This window comes from Halichoeres trimaculatus, unplaced genomic scaffold (genome assembly GCF_033239565.1).
Source record: "Halichoeres trimaculatus isolate MK-OKI-2021-1 unplaced genomic scaffold, fHalTri1.1 fHalTri1_scaffold_16, whole genome shotgun sequence".
Classification (NCBI taxonomy): domain Eukaryota; kingdom Metazoa; phylum Chordata; class Actinopteri; order Labriformes; family Labridae; genus Halichoeres; species Halichoeres trimaculatus.
Genome location: NW_027437194.1, coordinates 31,299,823 through 31,314,338, shown reverse-complemented (window position 1 = coordinate 31,314,338; position 14,516 = coordinate 31,299,823). Strand labels below are relative to the sequence as shown.

Genomic DNA, 14,516 nt, shown 5'->3' with positions numbered 1-14,516 from the left:
TTCACTGAGTCAGTATTATCATTTCCAAAATACTGAAGACAGCTTTTTGTTAGCTTCCTCACAGAGAGAATCATATTATGATCAGACAATCCAGTAACTAAGTTGTATGTTTTGGTTATCCGCTCTGGTTTATTGCTTAATATCAAATCAATCAAAGTACTTGTGTTTCTAGTGATCCTTGTGGGTCCCTTAATCATCTGTTTTAAGTTAAACTTTGACATAATTTGTTTCAATTTAGTCTTATTATTTTGATCTAACCAGTGAATGTTGAAGTAAGAACAAACACCACTGCAGAAATTCTGACTATTAAAGCCTGATGTTTGATTATTCTTTTTTTTTAATACTTTTTATTCTTCAGGTGATAGTAGCTACGCCCTAAGGCGCTGGCTCCTCACCTCTTCCGCCGACTTGCAGAGCACAGAGGAGGCGCGCTTCAATGTGGCCCACTCTCGTGCACGCTCCTGTGTGGAGCGAGCCGTCGGCCTCCTCAAAAGTCGGTGGAGGTGTTTGGATGCTTCGAAGGGCAGACTGCTCTATCACCCTACGAAAGTTAGTAAAATTATTAGGGCTTGTGGAGTTCTGCACAATGTGGCACTCAGAAATGGCATTCCCCTCCCACCTGGCCTCCCTCCCCCACACCATGAGGACCCTGAACCACAACCACCTCCCCGACATGAGGAGTTTCAACAAGGAGCAAGGCTTTGTGAAGGTGTCATGCGGCATTTGCAATAAGACGGCAAGTGAGTTTCATTTTTTAACAAGAGCTTTAATAGAGCTGGCAATGTCAGACATGGCATCACACATGTTGTTCATTACTGTGCAAATCATTTGGAGCTTGTCTCGGACTTCATTGACTATATTTATAGTCTTTCCGGTATATTGGAAAAAATGACAATATTATAAGGAAACATGAATGCATAGTTGCACTTTATTTTATAGATTGAACAAAATTACAAACATAAAAAACATCATTTTTGCATGTGCAAAAGTTGGGACACCCTGAGAGTTTAAAGTGTCAGTTTCTTCTTACAAGCTCAGACCTTCACCAGCTCATGATCCAGAAGCATGTGTCAACAATTGTCATAATTAGCACCAGTTGGTGCCAATTTCAGGTTTTTTTTTTTAAATACGGCGACTCCACAAACCTTGTGCAAACACACAGCAACAATGGGTTCCTCTAACAAACTGTGTAATACAGAAAAATTGAAAGTTATTGATGCCCACAATGCTGGGGAGGGCTACAAGAAGATAGCAAAGCGTTTTCAGCTTTCAGTTTCAACAGTGTGAAGTATAATAAAGAGATGGCAGGTAAGGGGAACTGTGGAGGTCAAGATGAGATCTGGAAGACCAAGGAAACTCTCGGAGAGTACTGCTCATAGCCTGGTCAGAAAGGTAAATCAAAACCAACATTTGACTTCAAAAGACCTGCAGGAAGATTTAACAGACTCAGGAGTGGTCGTGCATCCTTCCACTGTGCGGTGATACTTGCAAAAACAAGACTTTAATGGAAGAGTCTGCAGGAGAAAACTTTACCTGAGTCCTCATCATAAAATACAATGTCAAAAATATGCAATAGAACATCTACAGAAGCCTGAAGACTTTTGGAAACAAGTGCTGTGGGCTGATGAAGTTAAAATAGAACTCTTTGGCCACAACAAGCAAAGGTATGTTTGGAGAAAAAAAAGGAGAAGCATTTCATGAAAAGAACACCTTGCCAACTGTTAAATTTGGGGGTGGATCCATCATGCTTTGGGGTTGTGTTGCAGCCAGTGGGACAGGAAGCATTGCTCGAGTGGAGGGAAGAAAGGATTCCATTAAATACCAGCAAATTTTGGAGGCAAATATCACAGTTTCTGTAAAAGAGCTGAAGCTGAAAAGAAGATGGCTTCTACAACAGGATAATGATCATAAACATACCTCAAAATCCACCATGGACTACCTCAAGAATCGCAAACTGAAGGTTTTGGAAATCATTGAAAATCTGTGGGTGGATCTTAAAAGAGCTGTGCATGCAAGGCGACCCAAGAATATTGCAGAACTGGAGGCCTTTTGCAAGGAAGAATGGGCAAAAATCCCAAGTAGTAGAATCCAGAGACTTGTAGTTGGCTATAAAAAGCGTTTGCAAGCTGCCAGAGGGGGTCTTACGAAGTACTGAAGGCACTGATGCTGTAGGGTGCCCCAACTTTTGCACATGCCAAAATGATGTTTTTTATTTTTGTAATTTTGTTCAATTTATAAATAAAATGTAACTATGCATTAATGTTTCCTTATAATATTGTCATTTTTTCCCATATACCTGAGAGACTCTAAATATGAATGTTCATTTTCTAATATGTGAAATATGGTGTTTTTAAAGGGGTGCCCTGACTTTTGCACACAACTGTATATATATATATATAAGGCATGGATGAAACAGCATAGTTTGGTAGATTTTGTGAAATGTAATGCTGGCATTCACCATATTATATGCAGGCCTAATTCATGTTCCTAATTTGACAAATATATATATCCATAATGAATGAATATAGCAACATAGGCAACACCTAGAACCAAAGTACACAAACTTAGAAAAAATTGGGCTATTTTCTGTGGTGATGATTCATCAAATACTGAATAAAACAGTTGAAAAACATTTGTTTTATTGGGGATGATAGAGATACATTGCTCTACATTCAAATAAGGGAGAAGACACAAATGAGCTAGTACATAAAAAAAAATTAGTCATCTCACCATTTGGCATCACCTGTAGATTATCATCATGATCTGAATGGACCGCCGGTAAAAAGGAAGGCATTCTAATGGAACACTGCGGCTGTTGTCACCTTTTATTCTTTATAAGGGAATTTCTGCCTTCTTTTGGGTTGGCTGTACTTTTAGGGTGACAGAAGAAGCTGCTTTTTGCAGCAACTCTCTCTTCTTTATCTGTTTCTTGTAATTTTTTCGTCTCTTTTTCGTCATCTTTGTATTTGGAGTGGATCATTACTTTGTATGGTTCATTGTTGGTCATGGACACCAAACTTTTTGTGGCTTCGGCGATATTTACTGCTTTTCTCCTGTGTTTGTCTGGAGATCCTACATGTAACCATGGCTGCATTGTTTACATGTGAAATTAGCTGTTAGCAGCCTGTAGCATGTCAATGCTAACTAGTGTAAGGCTTGATGATTTCCCTCAAGGTGAGGAGGAGGAGGTGAGGAAGACGTGCTGGTTCTCGGGTGTGAGCTGGGAGGTGACGACGTGGACCTGTCCTTCCATTCATCGTTGTTGGGAACGTGGGATCTATCTCCGGTGGGATGGACGAGCTAGCCGTACTAGCCCAGCGGCAGAGGGGTTTGCCGGAGGGCAGAGTGGCATCGTGCTGTTAACGGGCGAGGCTGACGGAGCTGACATCGGATGCCGGCGCCACATTGGAGGAGCTTTGCCTGCTGTGGGCAGACAGGATCCAGGAGACAGAGACTGAACAGACTGCTGGGGAGGCTCAGCCCTGGACCCTGTGGAGGTGGAGACTGGCTGGGCTGGAGAGTGGTGTGCAGGTAGTCGTCATCTATTTTCTTGTGGACCTTTTTGCACTTTCTATACACTTTCTTACTTTTGTTTTCTTGATTGCTGCTGTAACTCCTGAATTTCCCCTCAGGGATAAATAAAGTATTTTCCATTTCTATTTCTATTTCAGAAGCCCGTCGGACCGTAAGCCTGCCTGGGACCAGGCTTGTTGCCCTGGCCTATTTACCATGGTTACCAAGCCACGCTAGCCCTAGCCTTGTTTGTGGAACCTGATTCTCACTTAGGTTTGCGAGGCTAACCAAAATATGCCAGGCTTTGAGCTAAGCCAGCTTCGCGGAATACCCCCCCTGGTCCCCACCCTTTTTCCAGGTAAAAACAATCTTCCATTGTCCTTTCCTTGCATCCCCTAGAACTACTGGGAATGTAACAATTTGGGTGCTCATCCTGGATCTCTCTTTTAAAGAGGGAGATTGGATGGTTATTGGTGAGTTTTGACATTTTCTATCTTTGTCCTGGGTTGGCAGAAGTTAATGAGCCTCATTAAAGTTATTATATTTATTCGGAACTGGTTCCTCAGTCTCGGCAGCGAGTGACCAGCTAGGCTGATTACAGTCTTTCCATCAGTTCTTTATTCATTATTTTGCCTTTTAAATTTTCGGGTCGAACTCTGGTGGGGACTGCGTTTCCTATTGGGGGTTGATTACCTCGAGCTCGGCAAGGCCCAGAAGACAAGGCAGGTCAGTTTTTCTCAGGCAGGAACTGAGGAAGCAAGTCAAATAGAGTCATATTTCTTTTTGTATTACCTGCCAACCTAAGACTCTTTCTAAAGTGGAGCAATGGTGAGTATGGCAACTTTCTGTTTGGGAAAGTTTGTGGCAAAACCTTATGTTGCACAATTTCATTAGTGCAGAGAGTCTTATTTATGTGAAATTGCTAAGTATTATAGCTTATATTTTTCAAGCACATTGAAGAAAGGAAAAAAGAACTTAAGTTAACAGTTTTAAAGGGTTTAGTGGACCAGTGCATTTTCCTATCCTCTGTGTGAGAGTCTCCAGGAGCAGCGGCACCGCTGGTGGAGGCTGATGGTCAGGATGTCAGCTGTATGGTTTCTCTGAAAATTGACAAAGCAGAGCAACAGCTGCCTCAGGTCACTCCAGGGTTGGGTGGTGGTGGAGAGGAGCACAGGTTGGTCACTTTGCTGCAGTTTGAACCTTCCTCGAGTGAGTCCTCTGTCAGTTCGAAACTGGATGCGCGGTTGAAGGTGCGCTTCGCCCGGCTCCAGATTGGCAGAGAGGATCTTGAAAGGGAATTTCAGCTGAGGAGGGAGCTTGAGATGCGTAAAGTAGAAGCTGACACTGCTGTGAGAATGAGGCAGATTGAGTTACATTGCTCTTGTTCCTGTTTTCAGGGAAAGTGAGGTTGAGTCCTAGTTCAGCATGTTTGAGCGGATCGCCACTGCCCTGCGCTGGCCAGAGGATGTGTGGTCGGTCCTGTTGCAATGCCACCTTTTGGGTAAGGCTCAGGAGGCTTACTCTTCACTTTCAGTGGAGGAAAGTTTTGATTATGGTTCAGTCAAAAGCACTATTCTCAGGGCATATGAGTTGGTGTCTGAAGCTTACAGGCAACGCTTCAGGAGCCATCATAAAGCAGTTGGCCTGTCTTACAGCGATTTTGCTAGGGAGAAAGGGGTAATGTTTGATAGTTGGTGTTCAGCATGCAAGACGGATGATTTAACAACTCTGCGGAAACTCATTCTGCTAGAAGAGTTTACAAACTGTGTGCCTGAACGGCCGCTAGTGTACCTAAATGAGCAGAGGGTAGCTACTCTGCAGCAGGCTGCCACTCTGGCAGAAGAGTTTGTGCTGACCCACATAAACGTCTTTACTAAACGTGACCTAACACCTTGTGAAAACAATCAACACACTGCAGATTTGCACACTTCAAGTGATAAAGACCTCCCATCTTCTGCCAGAAATGGGTCTGAAAATTAGTGTTTCTTTTGTCAGAAAAATGATTACCTGATAGCTGACTCTGCAGCATGGAAATGTAAGCAGCAGAGCACTTCAAAACCTCCAAAGAGTATGGGCCTCATAAGAACTGTGCCCGTTGGTGAGAGTGCGGCTCCAGGGGGTCTTGATGCATGTTCCAAACCCTTCATCTGTGTTTATATGTCTCTTACAAGAAAACCTTAGGATTGGCGACTATCCTTCAGGATACAGGGAGTTGTTTATTCTTTCAAAGGTCTTCTCCTTAGGAGAGTAAACAAGCTGTGGCTTAAGTATGGTGCCGAGAGGCATCGGTATGTGCCTGCTCCTCTCCACCATGTTCATATTGATTCCAAACTAGTGTTGTCAAAATTATCATTTTATCGGTAAATATCGATCCTGAAATTTAGCAAAATATTCAATATCCCCTAGTATCGATAGATTGGTACTTAACATCTTTCCCTGGTTAGACATGTGCTGGCATCAAAACATACACAGAGCGCACACAGAGAGCATGCAGCCCCTCCCTCCCTGAGTCCTGCCTCGTAGTTGAGAGAGAGAGACGCTTGCTTACACTGAATTCCTGCTGTAGCGGCTAACACCGTGACTCCTATTAGCCACTTTGGCGGGGTGAATTATTTAATTGTAGTTTTCTGAAACGGCATCTGGAATACTTAACCCATTGCAATATGAGACTACGGCACTACAACTCCCATGAGCACTGCCTGCACACAGTGTTTGCTCATTGGACGCGCTCGTCCTGAGCCTCCGTCTTGGACAGCCTGACAGCTCCCGGTGTTCAGCTTCTGATAACGTGATTTAAAACTTCACTCACGTCTTTTTGGCTCTCTATTGTAAACAGATTCCGGGGTTTAAGTCACAAACTAGCGCCAAAACTCCTGTAACTTTTTAAAAGTGAGGACGTTCATCTAGGGTGACCAAGCGTCCTCTTTTGCCCGGACATGTCCACTTTTTACGTCCTGTCCGGGGTGTCCGGGCGGGTTTAATAAATTCACGAAAATGTCCGGTGTTCACTGATTTTCATAGGACCATTACGCGCGTCCGTAAATTGACCGGCGCTTGCAAACAATACCATCATGCGCATCACTTACCGAGAGGCTGCCTTGTGGGCAGGTCTGCTCTGCGCGTGCACACACACGCATAGAGAGTGAGAGGATCAGAGAGAAGGCCAGAGAGAGAGACATAGACGGAGAGCGGAGAAGACGGGGCTGTTTAGACAGCGGAGCTGTATTGCACGGAAGATGCCTAAGCGTAAGTGCAGCTTCACAGATGAAATGCAAAAAAAAATTTCCGACATACTGTCCCGATCAGGACAAGTGGGAGGCGGAGTGAACCGTGTGCAAAGCTGGCACATATGTCTCAGTGTCCAACAAAGGTGCTGGAGATCTCAAAGCTCACATGGACACCGAAAAACATGACATGACAATGGCATTTCATACTGTAAAACACCACAACAGCTACAGGTCCATGGATTGCACCAGTGCCTTGCTAAAAAAAGACATTTCCTGACTCTGACGTTGCTAAAAAGTTTAGGAGTGCTGGCACCAATGCCCGGTACCTGGCAATCGGTACCAGTGCTCAAAGGTACAAATTTTCGGTACTTTTTTGTAGTTATGTGGTAAAAAATATCAATTTATTTAACAATATTATATATATATATATATATATTTTTATTTTTTTTTTTCAATTTAACATATATATCCTTCAGTATATACCCTTGCAATGCTGTGTTCATGTCCATCATGGAAAATCGACTATTCTTTCACTTCCTCACAGTCACAAGGATGTGTTCAGGTACCCAAACGTGGTACCTTTTGATTTTACATGAATCGGTACTCTGTACTTTTGACAGAATTCGGTCGGTACCTTTAGAAGTACCTGATTCGGTACCCATCTCTAGGTGTAATAGCCCCCCATTCTGTTGAAGTCACTCATGAAGCACTCAAAAAAATCCAGTACTGTGGTGTTTCCACAGACGGGAGTAACCAAGGGGCAGTGAAAATATTAAGAATATAAGAGGCCTGTCTGAATTTGTGCCTCGAGGCCAGTGCCGTTGTCCTCGTTTTTGGAAATCAAAATATGGTCCCCCTAACTGACCAGAGATCTGCTGTATAGGTGAGCCAGTGTTGGAAAGTCCAGTTACCCGATGCTGCGTTGTTGAAAGAGCAGATGGCGTGTAACTGATGTGATCCATGATTCCAGAGTTTACAGGTTTTTACTTGTGTAGTGACTATTCTGGTCGGATTTCAGTCACGGTCTGGGTACAGACGTACATTTTTTTTGACGCACTTCTTGAAGAGCCCAATGTCCAATCCAAAGTTACGGTAGGTTTGTTTCTTCCATTTTCTTATCCACAGGAAACACATGTATGAACAATTAATCATTTTGTATGTGCTAACCGTGATGAGCAGCGGTGGAAACCGTGTGCTCTTCCCCAATCACTACTTCACCTGCCAGTTTATCTAAACTGTGCACATAACCAAAAACAAATAACCTAAGTAAAAGCTCATACACTATTGATAAATTGGAAAAATAACTCCCGACATGTCAATATGACCTCTCTAGGAACACTAAAATGGACACCACAGCCAGAAGTGATGTCAAAGAGTGTTAAAACTAATGTTGAAGTGACTGAGAAAAAGTACATCACTTAAAGTGGGGTACCTCAAGGAGGGTCAGAAAAGGATGAAACCTTGACAGTGGAGGTGGAACCTTCATGAAAGGACCGGGGACAGTGCAAGGGCTCATCCAACGCTCCTTGCAGCTTTATTTATTTATTTATTTATTTGTATCTGGAAAAGAAAACCCTAATAAAGTGAAGTTTTAATTTACAATATCAATAACTCAACACTTCATCATGTAAAAAAAAAATAAAAATACAACCTGTTTTATACAAGCTTTATTTACAATGTCATTTCCAAGTTTTGCAGTGTGGGAAGCACATTTCATCACTAGGTCCTCTTGGGACAGATATTACATGAAATCCATCTAACTAGACATGAGTTTGATTTTCTCATTCTTTATGACCCGACACCTCCTCTACCACTGTCACATACAGTATATATATCATGTGTTTGTATACAAGCAATATAAAACTTGGCAAATGGAAGGTTATTTGCTACTTCAAATATGTAAAGAGTTTTGCTATGAGTAAAAAAAAAAATTAACACACACTGCACATGCAGTGATGGATCTGACCTGTCGACAGCCCAATGTTGTTGCTTTTCTCTTTAATACATCTGAACTGGCCAACAGAGCCATCATCAATAACAATAGAGAACACTGGATTTAATTTAGCTGATTTATGTGCGTGATGCATCAAGTAACGACCAATCATTTGTAACAGTTACAGAAACACTTGTTCAGTTATTTGTTCTCACAGGACAGTTTGGGTAACAGCTCACAGTGTGATGCTCACATCATCTCTTTTCTTAGGATCCCACTGCTGACCAATCAGATGAAGCGTACACACAGACACATATTGGCAACGTAACACAATGACCGACTTTTCTCAGGGACAAATCACAGAAAAAAAATGTCTCCAAACATCGTTGGCAGGTCAACCAAACGGCGGATGTGTTCAATTATATACAGATGTCTACCAAATCACTGACTAAAGCGGACGGATGGTTGAACAATTTCTGTGTGATGCAGCTGTGGAGTTTGATGACAACCTTGGACAGGAAAGAGTGAAAACTGGACAGATCATGCCCCCTTTAGACTGAATTTAAGTATTGCACAATTTTAAACTACAGGAAACATCTGTGATATTCAGATTTTCAATCTGAATTTGTCTTAATTCAATCACACTCTTAGTAATAACAAACCCAGGCTGTCTTCATTTTTGTCACTAAAGCGCTGTGAAGTTCGGTCGTTTAAAGGGTCAAAGCACTTCTTATCCAAAACCTGAAAAATGAGAGTTGCATGTGCTCTTTTTATCAATAGGACAACACAAAAAAGGTCTATGTGACAAAATTACTTAGCTGGGTAAATTTCAAAACAACTTCCTAAAAAGTTCAGAGGTAAATGTTACTTTGCACCATTTTTGATGCACACTGTGAAAGTAATAAAATCGGTGTTCGTTTTTTTTTTTTTTTTTTTTGATGGAGAAGTCTCCTACTTCTGTTGCATAAGACAGGTTTTTAAACAGTATTTTAATGTCTTAAAAAAAACTACACATCCATTGTAACTGTAGAAGTGGTGATATATCGTAATACTAGTCAAATTTAAAAAAAAAAATGTAACAACACTGCTGTACAAGCGGCAACAGAATAAATAAGCGTTCAAGGTTAAAATACATGGCATGAGTTAAAATGGGTTACATAACAGAACGATTAGGAGTAAAACTGGTTAAAAACAGAGGGGAAAAACTCCCATCAAGCCCTCGTGATCTGAACATTACAATCTGTTTACCAAGAAAATAGTTATTTTTAGGGGCCTCATCTCAGGAAACAGATTAAAAGTATGTATTAGAAAGAGCCACGTTACCAGCTGTTCAGGGTAGTTTTTTAAACAAAGGCACAGACACTGGAGGATTCAGCTGTCTCCTTCAATAAACACTGAAATAGATCTTATAATATATTTGATCAACAGGATAGGTTGTTACATCAACTCTTTCTGTCTCAGTTTTTCATTGGTTCATGCTCTCTGTACTCTCTCTGTATAAACTGTGTGTTATCTTACACAAGTTAATGCACGGTTTAATGGAGCTATCTATGCTTGTTTTGTTTTTTTCAATCAAATCCATTTTTTCCTTCTTCCCTAAAAATTTAACAAAACAGCTAAATATTTGCCAACATGACGAAAAACAGTTTAGTTTTTAAAAGAAATGTGTGTTTAGAATATTATCCCCAGATGTTTCACTGCTATTAAATATAAAACAGATCACAAGTAGACTTGATGTGGGCTCTTCTACCCTGTGTAAAAGCATATCTGTAACAATTTAATTAATTTCAAAACACTGAATTTTTAGCAGATCCTATGTCTGTACTGCAAACTGTCCAAAAGCAACAAGGACATCCCATCAATGCCCCATAAGCACTTCCTTTAGACCAAAACGTACTGAGCTCTTTAACACTTGAGGTAAATCTACATCTGACAAACCACTGGGTGAGGTGTGGAGGAGAGGCTGAACCGTGACACCCAGTGGTCTACAGGGGGACTGACTCTTTTTTTTTTAAATGCACGTTGATCAGCTGGGAACACTTCTCAAACATTTCACAAATACATGTGCCGACTATCCTCAACCTACGTCAAAGTAAAACCTGTGAAAATATCTCACTGAGGTATCCCAGAGCAGCCAGTTTGTGTTTAGTTTAACAGAGTACAGGAGGAAAGACCCGGTGGTTGAAAACTGCCCCATACACACACTGACTTGTCATAATCTGCTCCTGTCGGAGGGTTGTAACAAACGGATCACCTGTAGCAGGACTGATGTGTGGAAGCAAAAGCAGGCGTGTCCATGAGGAGAGAGAGAAGGGGGATGGAGAGGATTACAAAGAGCAGGGAGTAACATGGAGTGCAGAGATGGGGAGGAGGAGGAGAGTTAAATAAAAGAAAGTAGGGTGAGGGGTTTCTTTGCCCAAACCTACACCTTCCTCTGACTTATCTTTATGTTACAATGCATGGCACTGCAGAGAGTTGTTAGTGCTCATGGTCCTGCTGCTGAGCTGGTTATTTGCAGGTTTGAGTCAATGCAAAGTCATGCAAACAGTAGGCAGGCAGGCAGGTAGATCATGCATGGTGAAACCAGCATAGCTCATTGGTGGGCCAGTCATGCAGTGACATTGCTGTTGAGGGAGGAGAAAGAGAGAACACGGTCAGGCGGTGGGGTCATTGTGTGAAGTTGTGGTGTTGTGCAAACAGGCACAGTGAAGGAATATGGTTAATTTGAAACAAAGAAGTATCTTAAGGTCCATCATGTTAAAAGTCATGAAGCGCCCTGGGAACAAACGCATTGAGGACAGAATGGAAGTCAAAATGTGTTGAGGACATGACAGGATCACCAGCAACAAGCATACCTTTTAAACTTTAAAACACAGACAAAACAACTTTCAAAACACCTCAAAAAAACTTTTACCTGTGATAGAAATGGTGCAAAAATTATGCAGAAAATAAGTCTGCCTCAATGGGCTGCACTGAGTGAATGCTTTGTTGGCATGAGGGGCCACTTACAAACCTCACGCCTTTCAAACCTCAGCAACTATCTGTTGCAAGGCTAATCTTAACCAAACACTTTAGTATCTGGATTTAAATCTAACATATGGCACATGAAGGTGCTGTCTGAGACAACCCGGTAATGCTGGTACATTTCAAATCATGTGAACTGATCGCTGAAGAGTCAATTCTCAACTCATTGGCTGCCAGCTGTTTTCAGAGACCCATCTTTCAAGACTCACAGAATATTATGTTTTATGACTGTCTAAACACCAATAATACTAAAAGAAGAGCAGACTCTCTTCTTCCATGTCTCTCTTCCCGTTTTTGATTAAAAAAAAAGAAAAGAAAAAGAGTATACATATTTTTTAGATCAAGTTCATCTTGGAAGCTCCACCCTTTAATCCTCTCCATGATCTCTGGTGTCTTTTACTCATGATTTTGACACTCTTTCTCTCCAAACTACCCTGACACACTCTCTGTTGTGTGAGCTGCCTGAACTTTTAGGACTTGTCTCCCCATGGCCCTTTTTCAACCCAACCCCTACACCTTCCCCCTCCGTGACAGAGTGAGCTCTGTCACAGAGTCACGCTCGCAGCTGGGTGAAGCCCCCTTTATCAAGCTCTAAGGTATAATTACAGCAGCTAGATTTGGGACAAACTCTCCTGTCCCACAAACAGGAACTATGTGTTGCCATGGTTTCAGAGCAGCGTCTTGCAGGAGTGAGATGCCACTGTGCACCAGGGAATGATGCACCAGCAAAACATGCACCTTTTGTTTTCTTGATTGCTACTGCAATCTGTAAAAAAAAATCTTCTTTATTAAATTACATTAATACCACTAAGTCAAAAAAATAATTTTCTGTAATTAATCATAATGTAATGAACGGGTTGTCCTAAAGTAATGCAAATAATTTGTATTTTTGAATGTCAGAGCAGCAAAATGCTTCTTTTGTTTGTTGTAACTTGGGTAGGGAGAGTGGGTAGTGGCCTGTCTGAAAAAGAGCCCGAGTCTCTTTAATTTTACATCTTCTTCTCATATCTCTACTTATCTCTCATCCATAGAGAGCACCGCTGCCACCTACAGTAGTTAGCGAGCCTGACATTGATTGACAAGCTCCGCAGAGCCGGCCTCCCCCTGTTGACAAACATAATTGACATCTGTAGACACAGCCAATGGTTGTAGCCAATGAGTTAAGATCTAAATAAAAAGCAAACTTTTCTTATTCACAACCTCATTTGCTGTAGGTTGCAGCGCCTGAAACTTGGCTGGACAGTAACTTTGCATCTCTAAATGGGAAGTGCTGTTTATAAATGTAACTTTCAGTGTTTTCATTCCTTAAGTCATGTTGTTTATGATTAGAGAGCACTCAGACAATACATCAGTATCATGAGATAACTATAAATCATCCTGCTTTTGTGTATTTGATGCTCATTACTGAACCGAATGTAAAATGAAAGCAGAAGAACTTCATGTCAATTTAAAAAAAATAACATTGGTGCATGTGTGTGGAAAAAGCTACATCTGAAGGATTTAAACAGATGTAAAAATTGTCACTTGTCAAAAAAGAAAGAAATGTGCATCAATACTGCATGGACGAGCTGAGGGACTCTTCTGCACAAAAATATAAGAAAGATACGATTTTTCTCCGCCTTGAAGTGAACCAGTCTGGCGAAAATTTGCCTCAGAGTACAGGCTGAGGTTGAGAGGAAAAAAGAGGGATGTGTGGAGTGAGAGGTCAGACTCTGTCAAATATGCTGAGTAGTAAAAAAGGAGAGAGGCCTGGAATCCCACAGTCAAAGTAAAAATGCTTAGTCAGGGGGAAAAATCAGATTTGGGCAGCCTTGCTTGGCATCTCTACCTCATGGATCTGATCAAGAAGAAAAACAGAAAATCAATAGGCAGGAACACAAGAAAGTCCTTTAGAAAATGAAAGGAAGTACTGTGCCTCAAAAAAGCACATGTATTGTATGTAAGTTCAAGGGCTGTGAAAGGTAGCTTGTCGCATTATTTTTCTGGCCTGCTGCCGTCTACCTTGCGGTAGCTGGCTGGACGTGGCCTGGGTAGGAGCGGCGTGTGCTGGTGGCTTGTCTCTGCCGGGCAAGGAAGGACTGACCAGAACCTGTGTTTGCAAGTCTGTCTTCAGCCGCCTTCTTCTGTAGAGACATACCCTGAGAACAGACAAAAAGAGGAGCCTTGTTTTTCTGATGCTCACTTTAACCTCCAAAAGCTGAAAATTAATTTGACACAGTCACACAAAATGCTAATTCTGGGATTGTGTAATAGACCTTACAGCCTACTGTGGGGTAAAATGGATCATGAAGTTTTGCAATGAAGTGAGAGCTAAACTGGAGAAGAAGGGTTTTGGTTTTTTAGTAGCTCTACACTGCAACTCCCGTCCACAGTTGTGAGCTTTTTTCTATACTTTCTTAGGGAGTTTTCTGGGTAGACCACAGAAGTCCTCAGATGATTTTCTATCTCAGGCCCTGTTTACATGACGTTTCATCCAAAAATGCAAGAACGCAGCGAAAAAAAACTTCATTTACACAGAAACGCTGAGGGACTGAAAACACTGTAGTCAGCATGCCAGGCCTGTAGTTGGCACTATAACTGTCTGCTACTTGTTCTTACATCTATTTACTTTAGTTTTCATGTTAAAAAAGAAGTAGTAAAAACATGTGGATCCCTGTGGATCTGCGTGGATCTCTGTGACTAGTTTTAGTCTTTCTTACCATATTGTACCAGGCTGACACAATGAGTTTCTCCTCGTAATCTCTCTGGCCTTTTGTCTTGTCCATCTCTTTCTGTGAAGAGGAAAAATAAAGCCACACAAAATCAGAGACAGTCTAACT

At 41.6% G+C, this 14,516-nt stretch overlaps 1 protein-coding gene across 1 annotated transcript in view; it reads right to left on the bottom strand.

The window, feature by feature from the left end:
* Positions 1 to 9,742: 9,742 nt before the first annotated feature.
* hook3 (hook microtubule-tethering protein 3) overlaps positions 9,743 to 14,516 on the bottom strand; it is a 32,203-nt gene continuing 27,429 nt past the window's right edge. Inside the window, exons 22-24 of the mRNA XM_074689890.1 lie at positions 14,397 to 14,468; positions 13,699 to 13,835; positions 9,743 to 11,297 (exon numbers count right to left, since the gene is read on the bottom strand). Coding sequence (XP_074545991.1) covers positions 11,282 to 11,297; positions 13,699 to 13,835; positions 14,397 to 14,468 — 225 coding nt within the window. The 3' untranslated portion in view covers positions 9,743 to 11,281. The remainder of the gene's footprint in view (positions 11,298 to 13,698; positions 13,836 to 14,396; positions 14,469 to 14,516) is intronic.